Source organism: Protomyctophum bolini (genome assembly GCF_963924005.1).
Source record: "Protomyctophum bolini genome assembly, chromosome: 12".
In the NCBI taxonomy this organism is placed as follows: domain Eukaryota; kingdom Metazoa; phylum Chordata; class Actinopteri; order Myctophiformes; family Myctophidae; genus Protomyctophum; species Protomyctophum bolini.
This window is the reverse complement of record NC_137873.1, coordinates 25,577,733-25,597,472: the sequence shown is the minus strand read 5'-3', so window position 1 is coordinate 25,597,472 and position 19,740 is coordinate 25,577,733. Positions and strand designations below refer to the sequence as shown.

General features: G+C 39.0%; 2 protein-coding genes across 4 annotated transcripts in view; both read left to right on the top strand.

The window, feature by feature from the left end:
• The first annotated feature begins 435 nt into the window (after positions 1-435).
• LOC308325010 (nucleolin-like) lies at positions 436-7,642 on the top strand. 2 transcript variants are annotated; one of them, XM_080777390.1, is made up of 13 exons: positions 436-530; positions 886-937; positions 1,709-1,867; positions 2,123-2,200; positions 2,357-2,480; positions 2,945-3,096; positions 3,372-3,498; positions 4,313-4,452; positions 4,633-4,762; positions 4,952-5,085; positions 5,211-5,337; positions 5,808-5,973; positions 7,169-7,642. In XM_080777390.1, exons 1-12 carry the CDS (start codon positions 507-509, stop codon positions 5,926-5,928), a joined length of 1,368 nt encoding a protein of 455 aa, XP_080633516.1. In that variant the 5' UTR covers positions 436-506; the 3' UTR covers positions 5,929-5,973; positions 7,169-7,642. The 2 variants fall into 2 exon arrangements, with proteins under 2 accessions (XP_080633516.1, XP_080633517.1); XM_080777391.1 differs by having other exon boundaries at positions 443-521.
• A 761-nt stretch (positions 7,643-8,403) lies between these two features.
• LOC308325725 (polyamine-transporting ATPase 13A3-like) overlaps positions 8,404-19,740 on the top strand; it is a 33,269-nt gene continuing 21,932 nt past the window's right edge. For both annotated transcript variants that reach the window (XM_080778385.1, XM_080778384.1), the window contains exons 1-5: positions 8,404-8,574; positions 10,421-10,484; positions 16,267-16,440; positions 17,848-18,027; positions 18,964-19,034. In XM_080778385.1, coding sequence (XP_080634511.1) covers positions 10,440-10,484; positions 16,267-16,440; positions 17,848-18,027; positions 18,964-19,034 — 470 coding nt within the window. In that variant the 5' untranslated portion in view covers positions 8,404-8,574; positions 10,421-10,439. The remainder of the gene's footprint in view (positions 8,575-10,420; positions 10,485-16,266; positions 16,441-17,847; positions 18,028-18,963; positions 19,035-19,740) is intronic.

The window sequence follows — 19,740 nt, the reverse complement described above, 5'->3', positions numbered from 1 at the left end:
ACTACTGACTGTTGATGTTGATGTTGTAAATCTGGGGCTGGGGTTATGTTGCGTTATAGTGGGCGTAGCTAAAGCTTCCCCCTTTGTCGCGTTTAGGTTTCCGTAGTAGTAGTTCAGCCGTATATTTCGTAGTACAACGGTGTCGCGTGGTGTTGTCTACATTTTAACGTAATCCGATTCTACAAGCTAAGAGATTCATTTTATAGCCTATAATTCGTTTTTCTTTGATTCATTTTTTTTACTATCTGTTGAGCAGAGCTTGTGTAAATAACAAGTACTTTAATTTGTAACATTTATTTTTCAAGCCATCGCCTGACAATTTACGAGCCAATCACGGCACGACAGTTCATCTCTAGGCTATGGGAGAATAATGTGCACGCTTGTTCCACCACGCATGCGTACTTAGAGACAACGCACGCAAGTTGTGACTGAGCATGCGCCCAGCACCCACATGTGTTTAGGAGTCGGACGTGCATTGAATTTGTCGACATCGTTTAAAAGAAAACATGGACAACTCAATCGTAATAACGGTATTATTATTATTTATGTATTAGTGTTGTTGTTATTGTTTTAAAAGCACGTGGAACGTATTATATGTTGTAAATGAACGCTGCTCTCAGCTTTACTTTCGTTAATGACATCTTTAATGCAACTTTGTCACTGATATACTACAGCATATAGCTAAGCCATGTTAATTGTACAGATACATGTGTAATAATATAGTGTTTAAATGATACAGAACAGCTTGACAGTGAACAGTTACAGTTTATAGGTGAGGTATAGCTTAGAATGGCTTGATAGTTGATATTACATACTTTTCATATGATTGAAATGTATACAGCAATTCTTGTGATATCTCTTTACACTCACATGATTCTCTTCTAGTCGAGAAAAACAGCTGGGGTAAATGTCAGTGACATAGAAGAGAGCAACACTGGTAAGTTATGCATTATTATTTACTGACCAGATGAGATAAATCATGCATAACTATTATGTTCCATTAACTTCTTATGGAAAGTATGTTCAAGCTGAATACAACATGCATGCAGCCATTGACTTGACTTGATTGTGAGAGTGAAGCTAAAATCTGCTATCATGCAGCTGACATTCACAAGATGGAATCCCCGCTTGACCACAGAAGATATTGCATCCGATCGCTTCTTTATTTATAAATTCATTTTGCGCCAAGCAGCCTTCAAGACACATAAATCACAATGCATAAACAATGACACAATACATCATATACAGATCACACACTACTTTGCCAATACTACAAATTTTCACTACCATAGTTTGTTTAAAGTAATGCTATGGATTGTAGCTTTAAGTTCCTTGTCAGTGAACTGAATGAGATGAGAATGACACGATGAGCTGCTCTTGTAAATAGCATGTCTTTGTGGTGGCAAACGATCAATTCTGTTTTCTCCAACACATTTGTTTGACACCTGCACATGAAGTACCAGAAGATCATGATCATCTCCTCTTAAATTGAATCTTTGACTCTCACATTAAACACCTTTTCCAGTAATGGCAATGCCACCAAAACTGGACATTTTGAAAGTTTTTACCCAGCATGGCTGTCATGTGTCTTTGCTGTCACGTGATAACCGTGACCGTCCATACGAATGTTGAGCGATCAATCTTGCAGTTGATATATCAAGTAAATAGTTTGGTGATTTGATTGACACCGTGGTTACTGTGTCATCAGATTGTCAGGTGGACTCTGAACCTGCTCATGTTGCCGTGGAGGAATGCACATCCACAGTGACCGTATCCTGGAGTACAGAGGAGACAGAGAGAGGAGAGGAGGACCAAGATGGTTCAGAGGGAGGAGAGAGTGATTCAGAGGAGGAGGAAAAAGATGACTGTAAGTTGTTTACGATTAGCAACATAACATATACTATAATAGATGCACAAGTCAAAACGACACATTTGGTGGTAATTTAATACAGTATATATCCATGACCATGGGAGCTTAATCCAGTGTGCAGAGTGCAGACTATATTTTACTGGTTTTGCATGTTCTTCTGTCCAGCAGCACCTGGTATTTATTTTATCAATTGGATGTGAATGCTTTTGTTAAATTCTTATGGTATTTCTATTTTTATTTGTACCTTCGTAGCTGTTGCAGTAACCGGAAAAAGAAAGGCAAAGGTCACAGATGAAACATCGCCATCTAAGAAAGCTAAGACCATTGATGGTATGAATTCCAAATAAGGACTTTTACATGAATTATGCCAGGCTGCTTGTACTGTACCTGTATGAGTAGTGACAAATAGATTATCTGGATTCTTGACGTAACCTTAACTAAGTAAGTGATACTCATAAACCATACATTTGACTTGTTTCTTTATAGATCTTTGTGTTTTTGTTGGCAACTTGAACACATCTAAGGATTTGGAAGAAGTAAAATCTTCATTATTAACTTACTTCGTCACACAAGGTCTCTTGGTTAAGGATATTAAAATGGACCTTTCTGGGTGAGTATGATATTAAAATCTTGTCAACCATTAGGTGTCCTACCTGACACCAGGGTCAACATTTTTCAGGGGAAGGTTTAAAAAAATATAAAATAAAATAAATAACACCTGCTGGGTACCTAGGTTAGAGTATGGAGACCACCTCCAACCATGCACTTTATTTACTTTATTTATAGTTGCACTATCTCTGTTTTGTATGTTTGTATGCAGCTGTGACTTTGTCTCCAAGACAAATTTCTCTCAAGGGAGACAAATAAAGGCAACCTTGAACCTTGAGCCACTGCTGATGTTCTAGTTATATTGTATTAACCCCTACAATACAGATTGGTTAAAGAAAATGTATTGATTAAAATACATTCTGTCTTTAACCAGCAACACTCAATACCATACATTTCGTACTGTTTACTAATGTAGACATTGCAAATATTTGAAAAAAACGACTTATGTTCTTTGTCCCCTTTTAGAAAATATGCGTTTGTAAACATGGCCTCGCAAATGGACTTTACCAAAGCTTTAACATTAAATGGAGAGCAGTTCCTTGATAGGCCGATGAGGATCGCCAAGGCTACGGGGAGAATCAAGGAGGCGGCGCCAATCCCTGTAGACAACAAAAAAGGTAAAAACTTAACTTCTCTTTGAGGTTTCATTGAAACCATATGACCTATATAAATGTACAATTTGTAGTACAATGGATGGTGCCAACAAGAGCATGCGTTGAGATCAGTTTGTGTTTACAGTCACACCACTAGAGGTCACTCTAGTACTATTTTACCAGGAATACTTGAAGGTTATATTGCAAGGTGCTGCTTTAACAATGTAACATTTTCTGAGATTTAAAATAAATGTAGATGTTGTGTTATAGTTTTATTTTAAGACCATCCTCTTTTACAGCTAAAGATGCCAGGTGCTTATTTGTGAAGAACATCCCCATCAGATCAACAAAGAAAGATGTTCAAAAAATATTTGAACAGGCCATAAATATCAGATTTCCTGGAGGGAGTTACAACCCAAACCAAGGGTGAGTTTTTAATAAAACCTGTGAATTTCTAAATTGTACCATTACTATTATTTTGTAGTAGTGCTAAAGGTAGGGTAAGTGATATTATTATAATTATATTTTTTGTTAAAATAAGTGTTAAATAGTTCTATATTCAGGAGAGTACCCATTTATCAGCTTAATTTTATAGTGTTCCATTTCCAGTTGTGTCATCACTTCCAATTCCAGAGAGTTCTCTCCCCTAATTGGATGAAATGAGAATCGCCTAAAGAGCTAAAGAGCTGGAAAAACAGAACTCCCGTTACTGAACAAACACTCTATAGCAATTAGTACTATCAGAATATAGTGCTTTAACCTTAACAAAAACATGGTATGGTTAATTATGGTTAATATCCTCGTTATTAAAATACCTAATTTAACCACTTTTAACCTGGCGTCATTACGTGATATAAACTGTTTTTAGATAAAATAAAGAAAAAGTTTAAAATTGAGGAAAGAGCAGATGTTTAACCCATTTAGGCGATTCTAAAAACGCCTTCTAAAGCCTGACCTAAGCTTTCTGAAAAACTTCAAATATTTATATAGCAGCATCTTTTTGTAATTTTTGAATACTGTACATACTGTACAGAACCCAAATATGGGTTCCCGGCCTGAGGGGGTAAGACACCAAAAGGGGTTCCCGCCCAGAATGGGTCACAGCGCATCACATGACACATTGTGAGCTTGTAGATCTGCTATTATTGACATTGGTCATATAACGATATATAAGACAGCTGTAAGAATGAAAAGTGTCATAGGAAGTATTGTGTAAAAGATGATTCATTTCTTCCAACAGCATTGCCTTTTTAGAATTCAAGACTGAGTCCATAGCCCACGACGTCATGACGAAGAACCGTGGAACAAAGATGCAAGGCCGTGTTTTAATTGTTGATTATGTAGGAGATAAGAGTAGCCATAAACCCAGCAAAACTCCAGGTATTAATATGGTTTATAAAAGACTGTAAAGCAACTCCATGAATCATAGACTCACACAATTATCCATATTTACATTGAACTGTACATTTCGCCAAGATTGCCATGTAGTGGACTCAGGATAGATTATTGGTTTTAGATTGAAAAGTAAAAATATCTGATTTTAATTTTTATGCATCCAAGTTGAAGTTGCTACAGGTACCACCTTATTTGTGAGCAACCTGGATTATGGTGTGCAAGAAAAGTCCCTGAAGAAATTATTTGGGAAAGCTGTCAGTATCAGTATACCTAAAAGAACGGGTAAACCTAGAGGGTAAGTAGTACTCCGTAGTGGCTGTGTCACTTGCCGAACAGAACTAAACGCATGACACATTGACACACTGTTATTTTTTACAACCTACACTGTTGCATGATGGGAGTATATAATAAGCTTAAATGTTTGTGCACAGACCCATATTTTGATATTGAACAAGAATCATCAACTCAACTTTGTCTTTTCTAGAATTGCCTACATTGATTTTGAAACTGTGGAAGATGCAACAGAAGCTCTGGAATCGACACAAAACAAAGAAATACGCAAAAGATCCATCACAGTGAAATTCAGTGACACTAAAATGAAGAAAACAGATGAAACATGTAATTATTTTCTCCCTCATACTTGCTGTATTTATGGTCTAATAATGTGTTAGTTATTCTGGAACCTCACCATGAGCCTGGATGAACAATGTAAAATATATATTTTTATTTATTTGCTGTTACAGTTCTCAAAGACACATTGATTGTCAAGGGCCTCGATAAAGAGACAAGTGAGGGGACTTTGAAAAGTGCCTTTGAAGGAGCCTTGTGTGCAAGACTTGTGAAAGACAAGGATACTGGCATGTCCAAAGGGTAGGTACCATAGAGTTTATGGTGGTTGAAAACCACTGGTCAACCCTTTTCATGTTGAGGTCTATTATTTATTCAGCATTTGAGCCATGGGCAACAGTTTGATGAGATCTAGTCTCAGATAGGCTGGATAGGATTTTGTCCACATTGTGATACCATAACTGGCAAATGTTGATCAAAATAACAATTCTTCTCCATTCTCTTATTGTGTAGGCTTCTTGTAAATTAAGTAATGCCGATGTTTAACAATAATTTAACTCTTGAGAGCGTAAAATTGAAATCAAATAGAGCCGTGAGGGTCCATTTTGGTTTCACTTTATGCTCTCAAGAGGGTCCATTTGGTTACCAGCTCTCCATCAGTTAGCTGGGGACCACCTGGAACCCACTGAAGGACCACTGGTGGTGGTCCCCAAACCACTGCCATAGACAAATGATTACTATCTGCTGTGTCCTAATGCTGGTCATTTTGATAGGTTTGGCTTTGTGGACTTTGCAACAGAAGAGGACTGTAGTGCTGCCAAAGATGTCATGCAGAACTGTGAAATAGATGGCAGTAAAGTAACGGTGAATAATGCAAAACCGAAGAGGCATTGACGCACCGGTGGACCTCCAGGAGTGGAAAAGAAACCTGGATAGGAGGTATAACCGAGTTATCTTGGTCACAAGGCAAATATTGCTTTAATTCGTCAAAAGATCACTCCTGATTTACCGGTGTAGATCAATAATAAATTCCACAGATATTTTGTACTTGTTTAATGGTAGGCTTCTTCACAGGCATTGTATCTATGAATGTTATCCACAATGCACAACCTTATAGTCTTTGGTTGTGGACAGTGTACATCTGTAGAACTGATCATGATTTAGTAAAACATAACTAGCTGAAAATGTTTTTTCTCAATGTATTTGTATTGAATTGTATATGCACATACATTGTATATGGGTATATACAATGTACAAACACGTAACAAACAGTTGACAAATATAATAAGTAATAGTAACATCAATGATGTTAAGTAAAAACTCTAGAATCTAGAGCCTTGCTTATGCCTAAGCTCCACCTACTGTATTGCATTGCATTCGGATCGCAATGCAACATAACGTCGGCAGTGGAGCACCCTTCATTGATTTATAAGGGAACAGACGCTGACGCAACCCTTGATGGCTGCAGTGGAGCTTAAGACTTAAAGGACTACTTCACCACTTTTCAACTTATCTTCATATAATTGGTCCTCACTGATGTTCATACAGATTTTTTTTAAACAAGATTTTAAAATATATTTAGATTGGTATTATCGTGAGAACAATGGCTTCCATTATTACATTGCAACTTTTCAGGAATAGAAAGCCTGCAGTTTCTATTAAATTGGATTCCCCATTGATGAATATGACTGAATACACTTCAAATGTAGAAGACCAGAATGTTAATAAACTCAGACATGACCAAAACGTGTGGAAAAGACTAGCAGGGGTTTGTTTACATCTGTCACAAGTAAGATGGACTGCAGGAAAAGTCTTTCTTGGACAGCCTACCAAGTATTTTTGCCCATTGTTGTTCTGTTATAACAGAGTTCAAATCCCCCTCCCAAAGCTAAAAAAACTAAATCTTATATACAACCATGAACCATGGTTTTATGTGACCTTTTATTGGGCATTAATCCATAGGCTCGCTCCTTTTCTTTCTTTGGTTCAGGTTCCAATTGGATTTGAGCCTGCAGCTGCTGTTCTCATTAAACTCATATCTTAAATTCCTACCTCTGCAAAACCAGTAATGTGTAGTTGTACCTCACTAGTAAAAAGTAAGTTGACTAATTGGTTTATTGATTGATTGTTTCAGGTAGAAGAAGTTCTCTGAAAAGATGATCCTGAGTGAGGCAAAAGGGGAATCTCGCCTTTCTTGAATGGACTGTTGAGACTTGTTGGGACCTGTAGAATGCCTGAAAGCACTTCCCAGCCTGTATGTGTTTATTTGGCCAGGAAAAGCAGTATTTGTTTCTGTTTTTGAAATGTAACACTTCCACAATGCTTTATGTTTCTAATTGTGCACACCACCTGTGCACAAATTGTAATTTTATTTCATTTCTCCAATCATTTATTTTATTTTATTTCATAATGTAGTTCAGTGGGAAATATTAATGTGTTTTTACTTTTTTTCTCTGCAACTCTGCTACTGTATATTGATTCTTCAAATCTTGAGTAGTGAATTAGTTTATTCATTTTATTTGTGTCATATGCATACATATCAAAGAAAGAGATACCAGCAAACTGCAAATTTCCATCTGTAGTGCCTGGACAGGTGAAAAGAAACAATAAAGCAGAAAGCATATCATCTCCGCTGTCAATGGACACACGCACGAGTGCACCGCACGCATGCACGCACACACACACACTATGACATTGTAATAGAGGTGTTCTTATGTAATACAATTGACTATTGCGCCATACATGTCGTTCTGTATTGTTTACATTGTGTAAATACATCAAATAGGAGTTTGGGATAAAGTATTACTTCAGGGCTGTTAAAATGTCTACACGTCATCTACCATTGATTGCTAAACCTCAGCCAATATCCCCCATCATGGACGCTAATTATTAAGCTTGTATTCCTGCTGTGTTGCACGCACAGATGCAATGCTGTTCATGTTAAGATCTTGGTCACTCTATAGACTCCATGCTTATATCTGCAATTCTGCAGACCGAGACTACACAATAACTATTGGCCCCATCCTCATTATATTTGCAACTCTGACAGGGTACAAATGTGAATTGGGCACATGTTATACCCTCTAAGAGTTAGATTAGGACTCAGGATTTCTAGGTTTGAGAGAGGGACATCCCAAAACGAGGTAGGCTGTTCAAATGTTTCTAGCACTCGATTATATTGTGGACTGTCTGTCTGACTTGAGACTTGAGAGAGAGAGAGAGAGAGACACCCCAAAACGTACGTGTCCCCTGATGACCTCACATCCTGTTGTTCACTTCCTTCTCCATGGTGGGTGAATGGGTGTGCAGTATTCTGCATGGTGCTGCTGGTCTGAACAGCGGTCTGGTTCCCCGTTGAGTGTACAACACATGAACACAACGACGTTGCACATGTGGGCACATTGTGGATCATCCCCAGACGCCAGGAGGAAACTGCAGCACAGGAGATACACCCGAAGCAAAATTTTAGCTCAATACATTTGTTTATAATTATATTAATGATGTGTTGCGCGTTGCCCGTTGAGAGAAAATAAAGTTCTGGTAAGTTAACTGACTTTTGCAGAAGTTATACATATACTGTTTATTTGCATAGAATTAAATGACGTTTCCGCAGCAACGCGCTCTTTGGTCCTTCAATTTAACGGATTATGTTATATCTGTCAAAAGTTATAGACTGGATTATAGGCTATGATGAAGTATAGCCGATTAACCGAATTTTGCAATCTGTGACCAGTATTGATTCTTAATTTTAATACTTTATAAAATGTTGAGTGTTGAAGTTGTATGTATAATCTTCAATAGCCTTTTAAGTGGATTCATATTTGTATGCCAAAATACTGAAATAAATCGAAAAAGCTCAGACAACTCACATTTCATCAGACACCTGACCCGTTTAATATTGTGATAAAACGTTAAAGTGAACTCATCGAAGTCTTGGGTGCACTATATCTGTAGCTGCACATCTGTGTAAATTAAAAACAGTCAGCTCACATAAGGTGCCCATTTTAATAATAGTCTACGGGCCAGCTGCATTGGATGCATGCTTAATGCTTACACAGTACAGTACTATATGACTTCTGTCTGTCTGTCTGTTGCATAGATTTAAGATTTGTGGATAAACTTTTGTTTTTGTGGAAGCCAGAATCTGACATGTTTAACCCGTATTAACCATTTTAGGCCTATGTTGTTGTTTTGCTCACGTGGTAAACAGTCACATCACATGTGCACGTTTGTTGCATCCTTCTGCAAATTTAGAAAGTGCAGACGTGTAAAGCATTTAACGGTACTGGTCGAATAGATAGTTTTTTCTGCTCCTTATGGATGGGATACATACATACACATACATACACACATGTATTAAACTGTATATTACATTAGTAGATTTACCTCTACTTTTATTTAGTAGACAGATTTGCAATGATCATGCATGCTAAATTGGGGACCCATATGTTTTGTGTCCCCAATTTGGGAACATATACAGTAGGTACACAAAGGTATTTGTAAGAAAAATACTCTTGTATCAGCTTGAGTAATAAAGGTGCCCTGAGCAAAACAGTAGCCTAGTTATATTTGAGTGAAACACTCCCATGAGAAAATGTGGATCAGCGATAAGTTATTTAAATGAAGGAGTTCAAGGAGAAATGTAGACAATTAACCCTAGATGAGCATTATAGGATCCAGTGATGATATGGACATCATCATACAAAACATACTGATGTGTCAACAACTCTCTTGCGCATTTCTTGCACACCATTTATCAACTTTCAACATGTCATTCCTAGTTTGGGCATGTTATATGTGAATATTGCCAAAAATAACAATTTTACGTGTTGTGAGCTTGTAAATGTGTTGTCTGATTTAACATACAGCGCATAAGTAGGCTAATTGAAAAAGGTGGAGCAGGTAGACTTACTGTAGTTCTCCGCAAAGTTAACAGACTATTTGCTTACCCTTCAGAGTTCACATAATCTTATATATAATTGAGCCCTTTTGAAGTTTTGATTTGATTGATTGAGATTGAGTTAATAAGGCCTGCCTGCTATAGTTACTCTAATCATGCCAATGATTAGAGATTACGCTGAGCTGGGCTAATTTTCAAGTAATAAGAGCATCTGCTAAATGCCTAAATTGTAACATGTAGGGCAGGCATATGGTTTTATTATTGTTCAAGTGCCGAGTCTTAATGGGTTTTAAAAGAATGACATTCAAATACACCTCTGGTCGCCTTGACCCGTTTCTATTCTTCCTGTAGAAGGCGAATGTGTTCATTGTTCATCTCGACTATATGTTACATGTTTATTGACCCGAAAGGAAGACTGTGATAAGAAAACCGTGACAAATGAAACACATTAAAAAGGAATCAAGCACTTGTTCCTCCTCTCCGTAGTGTCAACACTGCTGGCAGGATGAAGAGAGAAGTGACCATCAATGAGGGCCTGGAGGATGAGATGGTAAATAAAACCCCATACAATATAATAATACTATATTGCACTATAATGGACTACATGTGATGGCGATGTTAAAGATGCAATCCAGAACCTCTTTAGTGAAACGGCCTACACTTTTATTTTGACCAGGTGGAGTTACTATAGTATACTATGTTAATACAATTCAAGATGATTCAAGGTAGTCTTCCTCTTCCATTGAGAAAGACCTGTGTCGGGTAGGACACCTACTGGTTGAATAGTATTACTGCCTGACGTTTCTGGACCAAAAATGTTCAAACCTTTTTGGCCCCAAGGACCCCTTCCAATATATTCAATAGCAATTAATAATTAATAATTGTTTGTGAAATGTTGAAATAACAAAGAAACATATTTATCCGTTATTCACCAACACTGTATATAACATTGTCAATGTCCTTTGTAGTTTATATAATACCGGTATGTATGTACCCAGTGGAGTTATGGACAGAAGTATTAGTTGTTTGAATGAGTAATTGTATGTGGTGAGTGATAAGTCGTTGTTTTTTGTAAGAAAGTGTCTTGCTTACATTTGCAACAATTTATACAGTAGTAAGCACTATGTAACTGGAGTGTATTAGGTGATATTTGTGTATCAGGGCTATATTTTGAAATGACCACAACCCTCACAAATAGGAGTGAGGGATCCTACAGTGAGGGATCCTTTATCTGCTATACAAATAAAGTTTACAGTACAAACACATTAACCATAGCTTTAGCATAGAGCAACTGTATATGTTGGACAATGTAACTGAACAATGCCAAGGTTCCCCAAGTAGGTACGGGTTCAGAATGAACAGAACCAGAGGCTGATGTATCAAAAGTGTCAAGTTTATTCAACATGTAGAAAAATATATTCAAGTTAAAATACAGAAGTGAAGAGGTTTTATTATAGCTGGGAAATCACAATCCTAAAAGTGGGACTGAGCCCAAGGGCAGGTGATATAGGGTGAACTAAGGCTTCAGGGCCTACGGGGTCCTCCAAACTAAACACAGCGAATAAACAAATCAAAAACAAACCAAAAGCAAATAAAGTAATTACTTTATTTGTAATCACAGCAAACATAATCCAAACTATTACATGCACTATTCATTAATGGCCCAGTATGTATACACCACTATGGCACATGGCCCAACAAACAATCTGGTAAAACCCAGTCTCAAATACAATACGGCACGGTGGGAAATGCAGTGAAAGGTTGTAGGTTAAAGATAAAGGTTAAGAAAACTTTGTCCATTAAATTGACATAAAATGGAAATTTGTCTTTGGCACACCGGTAGTCAGTTTACAACAATAAAACATTACGTAAAATACACAAATACATTAAAATTAGTGATGCACTGAATATTCGGCCGCAGAAAATATATCACTGAATAGTGTATGCAATTAATGCATTCAAAAGAGCTGAATAAATGTTTTATGGATCCATAATAGTGATTATTATTTAAGTTAAGTTGCCATAACCATAACATAACATTTGTAGAATCAAACTCAGGTTAATGGGTTAAGTGGGGATACTAAAACAGCGATATTCAGTTACACTTCATACCAATGATACTGTGCGGGTGTAGGTATGTTAAGTGATAACCACTTTCAACATGGCATTATAGGCAAAAGCTTTCTAAATCTTTCAAATTTTCCAAACATCTACAAGCTTGTAGGTCAACAATCTTTGCTATTTGTTGTACAACAAAGTATATAGTGCTTAAGTGGCATTCTGGACTAGACCTGTCTGGCTGGAAACATTGGACTGACCTTCTGACCTTTCAGCTACAGGACTGTGTCACAGTCATTACCCGGTGATTGAGAGATAATTTATTCTGTACTTACTCTGTAAACATACTATTTTAACTATTGATGCCCCGAATATTCAGCCGCAGAAAATGTTCGGCAGAAAATGGCTAAAGATGCATTTTCGGGCAGAAAATATATCACCGAATAGTGTATGCAATTAATGGATTCAAAAGGGCTGAATAAATGTTTTATGGACCCATAATAGTGATTATTATTTAAGTTACGTTTTGCCATAAAAAAATATTTTGCCATAAATCAGGTAGCTTTAAGGTACGGCCATGACAGCAATGGTAGGAAAAAAGATGTATAATATTAATCATATTCGGATATTCGGTATTCGGTTTTCGGCCAACTGTTTCCTATATTCGGTATTCGGTTTCGGCCAAGAATTTCCCTTTCGGTGCATCCCTAATTAAAATACTATATAAAATGCATTCACATAGCACAGCAACAGTGATCATGGGCTATGGGGATTAGGTGGTGCAGAACTATTTAAACATCTTATTTAAAATGTCCACAGCAGTTGGCACAAACAAAGTTTCGTAACCCTTCTTTTTAGCTAGCTAGCTCTAAGCCTCCTGCCTGATGGCAAGAACGAAGAGGGTGGGTGGAATCCTTGTATATCTGAATTGCCTTTTTGGTTTGGGAGCGGATATATATGTCCTGAAGTTGCAATTGTTTGTCTCCAATGATCTTACTGGCCTGGTTGACTACCTGGGTGAGCTTGTTTTTATCTCTGAGATTCCCATATCAGGATACGATGTTAAAAGTGAAAACACACTCAGTGAGTGACCTATAGACCATGGTCAGAGTATGTTTACTAGGCATTAAAACTTCTCAGTTTCCTGAGAAGATAAAGCTGCTGCCTTGCCTTTTTGTAGTGACTGACCTGCTCCACTTCCTCCCCACTCATAATAACAGGCCTAAATATAAAGATGGTCCCTGAGCCCCCCTCCCAAACAAGGAAGCTGTTGTCAAACCAGGTGGCGATACGGTCGATGTGCTAGGGACTGTAGGAGGGACTGGAAACGTCCCGCAGGCGGGCAACCAAGGCCATATATCATCAGCGTACTTTATGAGAGAGAACTCTTTGTTTTTGTGTATAGGGAGAATAACAGAGGAGATAAAACACACTCCTGTGGAGCGCCAGTATTCAGGACAACGCAGTCAGACAGAATGTTATTAATACAGACTCGTTGGGGTTTCTCTCAGAAACTCCCTAATCCACAAAATTATGTTACTGCCTAACGTTCAGGTCACACAGGCGTCTTAGGAGAACATGGGGTTGGACCGTATTAAAAGCAGAGGAGAAGTCCATGAAAAGGACACAGACATATGTTTTGTAAGGTATGTTAGTTGTCCTACAATAGATCACATAATACATCTGGTTACCCCTCAAAACAAATTCATTACATTATACAAAATATTAAAAGACTATTAAAATACAACAAAATACCAAACCCTACCTGGTCAATATACTCAAGGCTCCCACTGAATACACACAGACACAGGAGTCGCTGTGGATGTAGTTAACCCAGGAAAGGACCTGGAGGCTCTGAAAGTACAGAGGATAAATCAGGCTATTAACAGTTGACTACGGTAACATTGTCCCCTCTTAAAACCTAGCTGCAGTTTGCAACTAATGGGATTAATCTAGAGTTGCAATACCCTCCATTGACTCCCCATTCATCCATTTTGCTTTTGCGATCTTCTTGTATGAAACTTACCAACATTGCAGCTCTAGGCCAAGCTTGAATTATCCTCTTTCAATCTGTCAAGCTTGTTTCATAAAAAGTCACCGTAGACATGTTATGAGCTACTTTGTCAAGAAAGTGTTGGAGTTTGGAAGCACTCGTCGAAGTCACTGAAAGGCCCCACGTACCACCTGTCGACTTGCATTTGCACATAATGCAGGAGGCAGCAGCGCGGCCCGTTAATAAAAACAAGTGCTTCCAAACTCCAACACTTAGAAAATGAATCACCTGCAAATAATTTCTTGACAGAAAGTAGCTCATAACATGTCTACGGTGACTTTTTATGAAGCAAAAGCTTGGCAGATTGAAAGAGGATAATTCAAGCTTGGCCTAGAGCTGCAATGTTGGTGAGTATAACGTCGTTTCATACAAGTATATCGCAAAAGCAAATTGGATGAATCGGGAGGGTATTGCAACTAGAGTTGCAAATTGCGGCTACTTAAAACCTATTCCCCTATCCTTTACTGACTCCAGCAGCGTCCCAGCTCCCCCTCACAAAACATCACACCTGCCAAACTCTGTAAATGTCAAATATAAAATGACACTAATTAAAATATATCCCCATATTATAATCAACATTTGCTGGAGGACCGGTTTTCTTACCAAGTACTAGGTTGTACTCCTCACGCCTCCAGGTCCACAACAAACACTCAAATCAGGCTTCTGGCCAAACATGAGGCCTCAAACCTGGTCACCCCTTTTATACCCTTAAAGGTGCAGTGCTACATTTGGGACAATGTAGTCCCTGGTGTGTTGTATGCACCTAAAGAGACAGACAGTCTCTCACACACACAGTATCACATCAAATAAACTGTGATCCAAAAATAAACAAATTATCCAGCGGTTTGTGTTATATGGATATGAAGAATCAACTGACGGCGAGTGAAAATTTGGTCAGAAACAGAGTGACTGACTATCAGTCTATCTGTCTGTCTCTCTCTCCCCCCTCTCTCTCCCCCCTCTCTCTCTCTCATCCGTTGTCGAGTGCACTGCTTGTCGCTGTATTACAACACTCCTCACTAATAAACAGGCCCTCTCTCAGGCACGCTCGCTCTGTTTGGTAATGTTTTTGGATCTCAGTGGAAATATAACCTGCAGGACTCCCGCGGGACAGAGAGAGAGAACACACACACACACTCACACACACACACACACACACACACACAGAGAGAGAGCGAGAGAGAGAAAAGCTGAAGTTGTGTGTCCATGATGTCCACCTTATGTTTGCACATTAGACAAACTGACATTGATCATGTGAAAGTCCGTCCTCTGCATAACATTCTGTCTGTCTGTCTGTTCAGTGAGTGCTGGAACAGCAAGCGTGCAGCAGTATGATCCTAAACTAAAGAATAAGATCCTTACTAAAAATGGCTAGGGGCCATTGGAAGAGTGCAGGAGGAAAGAGAACGTGTCGAGTAGCGACGCACTGTTAGCTTGTAGATCTGTTTCGCAAATTTGTGACGTATTTTGCGCCACGTAGGGTGGGCCTAATGGCCAAAAAAGGTGGCTGAAATGTGCTATGTATATTAACTGTAAAATGTGCCTGAATAATGGAGTTTTATATTAACTGTACAACATGTAAATACATTGATGGCGGGGAAATAATATCCATAGATCATAGCCAGAGCATTGATGAATATTCTATGGCAAATTTGGAGCCAAGTGGAGTGCTCGTGAGCTGGGCAATAGCTGACGGTGTGGGCATTCTAGTTATAGAGCATCGCAGTCCCTCCCCCTTTCAGAACAACGAGTGGCCCAGGAAATGAATCCCAATGCATTTTTCTCATAGACATTTCATAAAGTATTTATTTAAAGACCTTTTAAGCGTCGTACGAAGCCAACTCTAGTCGTGACAAATCATGACAACACACACAATATTTTGGACAAAACTAATAATTACATAGAAGAAAAACAACAAAAAAAGTGTTGTAACCTGCCGTTTTTTTCTACTTTCTAATTCTTTGTTTGGCCCGAAGAATTGTGTTTGTCACGACAAGAGTTGGCTTTGTCCGCAGCGTAAATGTCTTTAAATAAATACTTTCTGAAATGTCTATGAGGAAAATGAACGGAGAATAATTTCCTGGGCCATGGCAGGGGGCGGGACTGCGACGCTCTATAGGAGTAGGATATTGGATCCATTGGAACGCAGGTTATTGCTTTCCATGTTCTGAAAAGTAACAGTTTTGGACATGTTCTTATGATGTCCCACTGCCCCCTGCAGGCGGTGTGGGGTTACCGGCCCTGTCTGTGGAAGATGATCTTGGTGGGCGTGGGAGCGCTGTGCTCCGGTGGTCTCCTCCTGCTGTTACTCTACTGGCTCCCGGAGTGGGCCGTGAAGGGAACCTGCACACACACCTCCCTCAGAGAGGCACACACACTCCTGCTCAGGACCACGGTAAAGAGGCACACATCTCCATCCAGACACACACACACACGACTGGTGCGCAAATCAAGGTGAGCGATGGAGGGTGGCGGTGAGTAAGGAGCGAGCGAGTAAGCCAACAGGCCCCTGGAGCGACAAGCACATATACAAGCTCACTGCGTGTCACTTGGTGTCGCACTGAGAGATTTTACATCTGCTATTTTTGAGTGGTGCAACCACTCCTACAACCAGCAATGTCCATGTACCTGTGTACCTGTGTACCTGTGTGTGTCTATGAGCACGAGTATGTTACTTATTTATACCAGTAGGGGGCGCCAGAAACAGAGAGAGGGGTAGTGCTGTGTCTCTAATGAGAGAGAGAGGGGGGGGGGGGGGGGGGGGGGGGGGAATTGCACCACTCAGTTCACATGTGTGTGATCTACAACTACTGACATTTTGTAGAATCAGCCTCAGGTCTTAGGTGGGTTAAATGCATTTTCTCAATTTAGAGCTTATAGGTCGGAAAATGGCTGCAAGGTGCACCAACCTGCTCACTGGAAGCACTTAGGGAATCAGTGTCTTGCTCAAGGGGTATTTCAACACACACAGACCTTCCCAATTCCAAGACAGCGCTATATCGCTTGAGCCACTGCCGCCCGGGCCGCTTCTAATGTATGAAAGAGCTTTATTAGGGCTCACGTGTACAGTAAAGAGCTGTGTTGTGCCATCTTGCCAAGCTGAAATTAAGGTAGAATTTATATGGCATGATGATGAGTGTCCTTTGCATGAACCCGTAACCTGTGCTACACTACAAGAGCTAATAAATGTAGTTACTGCATTCCATGAATGTAGTGATAAATTGTGTTGCATTATACAACAAGATCATTCATGTAGTTATCTCCCCCTGGCTCATGATGTTATGAATGATAAGGTCAATTTAGCCTCTGAATAAAGTAATCTTGTGTTTTCTGGTGAGCTCTCTTTTTAAATTAAAAACATTATTCCCCAGATTACACAGAACAGGTAATCTCTTGTTTGGTCTCATCTCAACTTCACTAAATTTTGGTCCAGAGAACTTGTTTTCATCCAATCAAACCATGAGGAAAGTGTGTGCACAGCCCAATATAATATGATTCACTTTTGTCTAAAAAAACAAAAACAAACTAGTAAAAGTGCCCTTCAGGGCACAGTCGAGTCTCCACCAGGCGAGTCTCCACCAGGATAATAACCTTTGTGATGTTTGAACAAAATGTGTAGGAGTAATATTATGAAAAATCAAACAGATCTGTGTTGAACACGCGACCACAGAGTTAATACCTTACTGCTTTCTTTCGTTACGGTTATTGTTGATACAATGTTGAGGTGCCAAAACCAAATAATTTTAATCTTGTGTTCTTGTATGAGTTTTAACAAATAAAAAAATGTGAATCTTGATCTCAGGATGAGTTCAAGCAGTGGTTTCGGGCCAAGGTACACGTGATGCTGGCTCCAGGGAAGGGCCCCTTCGACAGCGTGGATCTCCAGACCATCGTTGACTTGCCTAACGGGGACACCGTCCATACCTTCTCTACTGTTAATGAAGACCTTCCAGAGATATGTTCTCATATCCAGCCTATTCAGGTACTAGAGTGAGAGAATCTGCGTCATGCCTTTGTGTTACATGTGTACTGCTGATAAGGAGCTGGGGGGAAAAAACCTAGAACTCAATACTGTAGGTTTTAAAGCTGCAATCCTCAGCGTTAATTTATGTGCAACTCTGAGTGTACAATTTTAATGAATAAAACGTCATTGTAGTGCAGAAAAACGGTTCACAGGCGCGCTTCACCGTTTCAGCGCTCCTTCAGCAGCCTTTGCTTCTACATTTTGGCGCTCTTGCGGCAATACTTTAGTCTTCTTTCAGTTTCAAGGTTGGTGCTCTGTGCTGCAGCGCCTTAAAGGGACATTTCACAGCGGAAGAAACTGCAGTCACTCAATGTTAATAGTATCTGTAGTAGATAACAGTAGCACAATTTGAAATTTGCACACTATGGCCAGAAAAATAATGAAGTCTGTGTGTTTCACTAGGTATTGACTGGATTGCTGAATTCCTACAATGCCCATAATGCTTTAGTGCACTTCCCCTCCTTGTGGAGAGGGGGAGGCAGCATGGAGGTGTGACTTTGTAGTCCAGGAAGGAAGTGAGACCACATTTTCATAACAGGGTTTTTTTAAATAAACTCACATAGGCAGGGTTCACCGAGGTGCAGACGATCAGAAATCAGCAAAGAGTGAGCAACGTTTGCGCTACTGTATAGTATGCCGAATTGAAGTGGACTCTGCCCCAGACTTATGTTTTCTCCCTGGAAATAAAAACGTCTGGGTTTCCGAGGCTAAGCCGGCACTGGTTGCGCCTTTGATCAACATATAATTGCTGTAAAAGGAAATGCAGTTAGAAAGTTAATATATTTTATGTATGTATTGAATGTATTTTAAATCACAAGTTCCATGTCTCTAGCAACTTATATCTCTCTGTCTTGCTTACTTTAATGCTGCGATTCCTTTCCTTATCATTTTTAGATCCACTATTTTACCCACCACAGCACGAAATACTACTGGAACGACGTGAAGCAGAGTTTTGTCATTTATAAGTAAGAGCTGCACAAATACAAACAATCAAACAAACATTGTGCTGTGTAGTACTTGTTTACTCAATTCACTAATGCTTTGTTAAAAAAAATAAAAATACTCCAGAATCCAGTTACAGTAACTTGTTGATCGACTTTCATGTTAGTGATGATGTGCTTTAGTGCTTAGGGCTTATTATCTTTAGTGATTGTTCTATTGACCTTTTCGAATAACATATTTTTGGGGAATATTTGTATTTCATTTGTTTAGACAGTTTTTGGTTTAGACTAGTCATTGGTTAAACCAGTCATTAGTCCTACAACTACAACCTATCTCAAACCCTCACCCTAAACCTAACCTCCCACGGGGCAGCACACGTGTCTAACCAATGACTAGTCTAAACTAAGTATGCACCCCACATGAAAATATATATATTTTTTACAATTGACACATTTCAATTCTATTAGTCTGATTAAACACTTAATCACTTAAAGCCTATAATACTCTGTTGTACAATACTGTTGCGTAATAGCAAAAATAGCCACTGTATCAGCTGACTTATAGATCAGACTGTTGTGTGAGTGATATATCTATTTTCGGTCATTTTGAAAATTGATTATAAATGATTATTTTTCATAATCGATTCATTCGATGAATCCCATTAACCGTTAGCCTGGCGCGGCCAGACTCATTGCGAGGGTTCACTGATGTTTCCTGGGGGAGAAAACA

Coding starts and splice junctions, on each gene's coding strand:
- LOC308325010 (XM_080777390.1), top strand. CDS start 507: ATGGACAACTCAATCGTAATAACG. Junction 1,868..2,122: donor GGAGGAGGAAAAAGATGACT/GTAAGTTGTTTA, acceptor GTACCTTCGTAG/CTGTTGCAGTAACCGGAAAA. Junction 2,481..2,944: donor ATTAAAATGGACCTTTCTGG/GTGAGTATGATA, acceptor GTCCCCTTTTAG/AAAATATGCGTTTGTAAACA.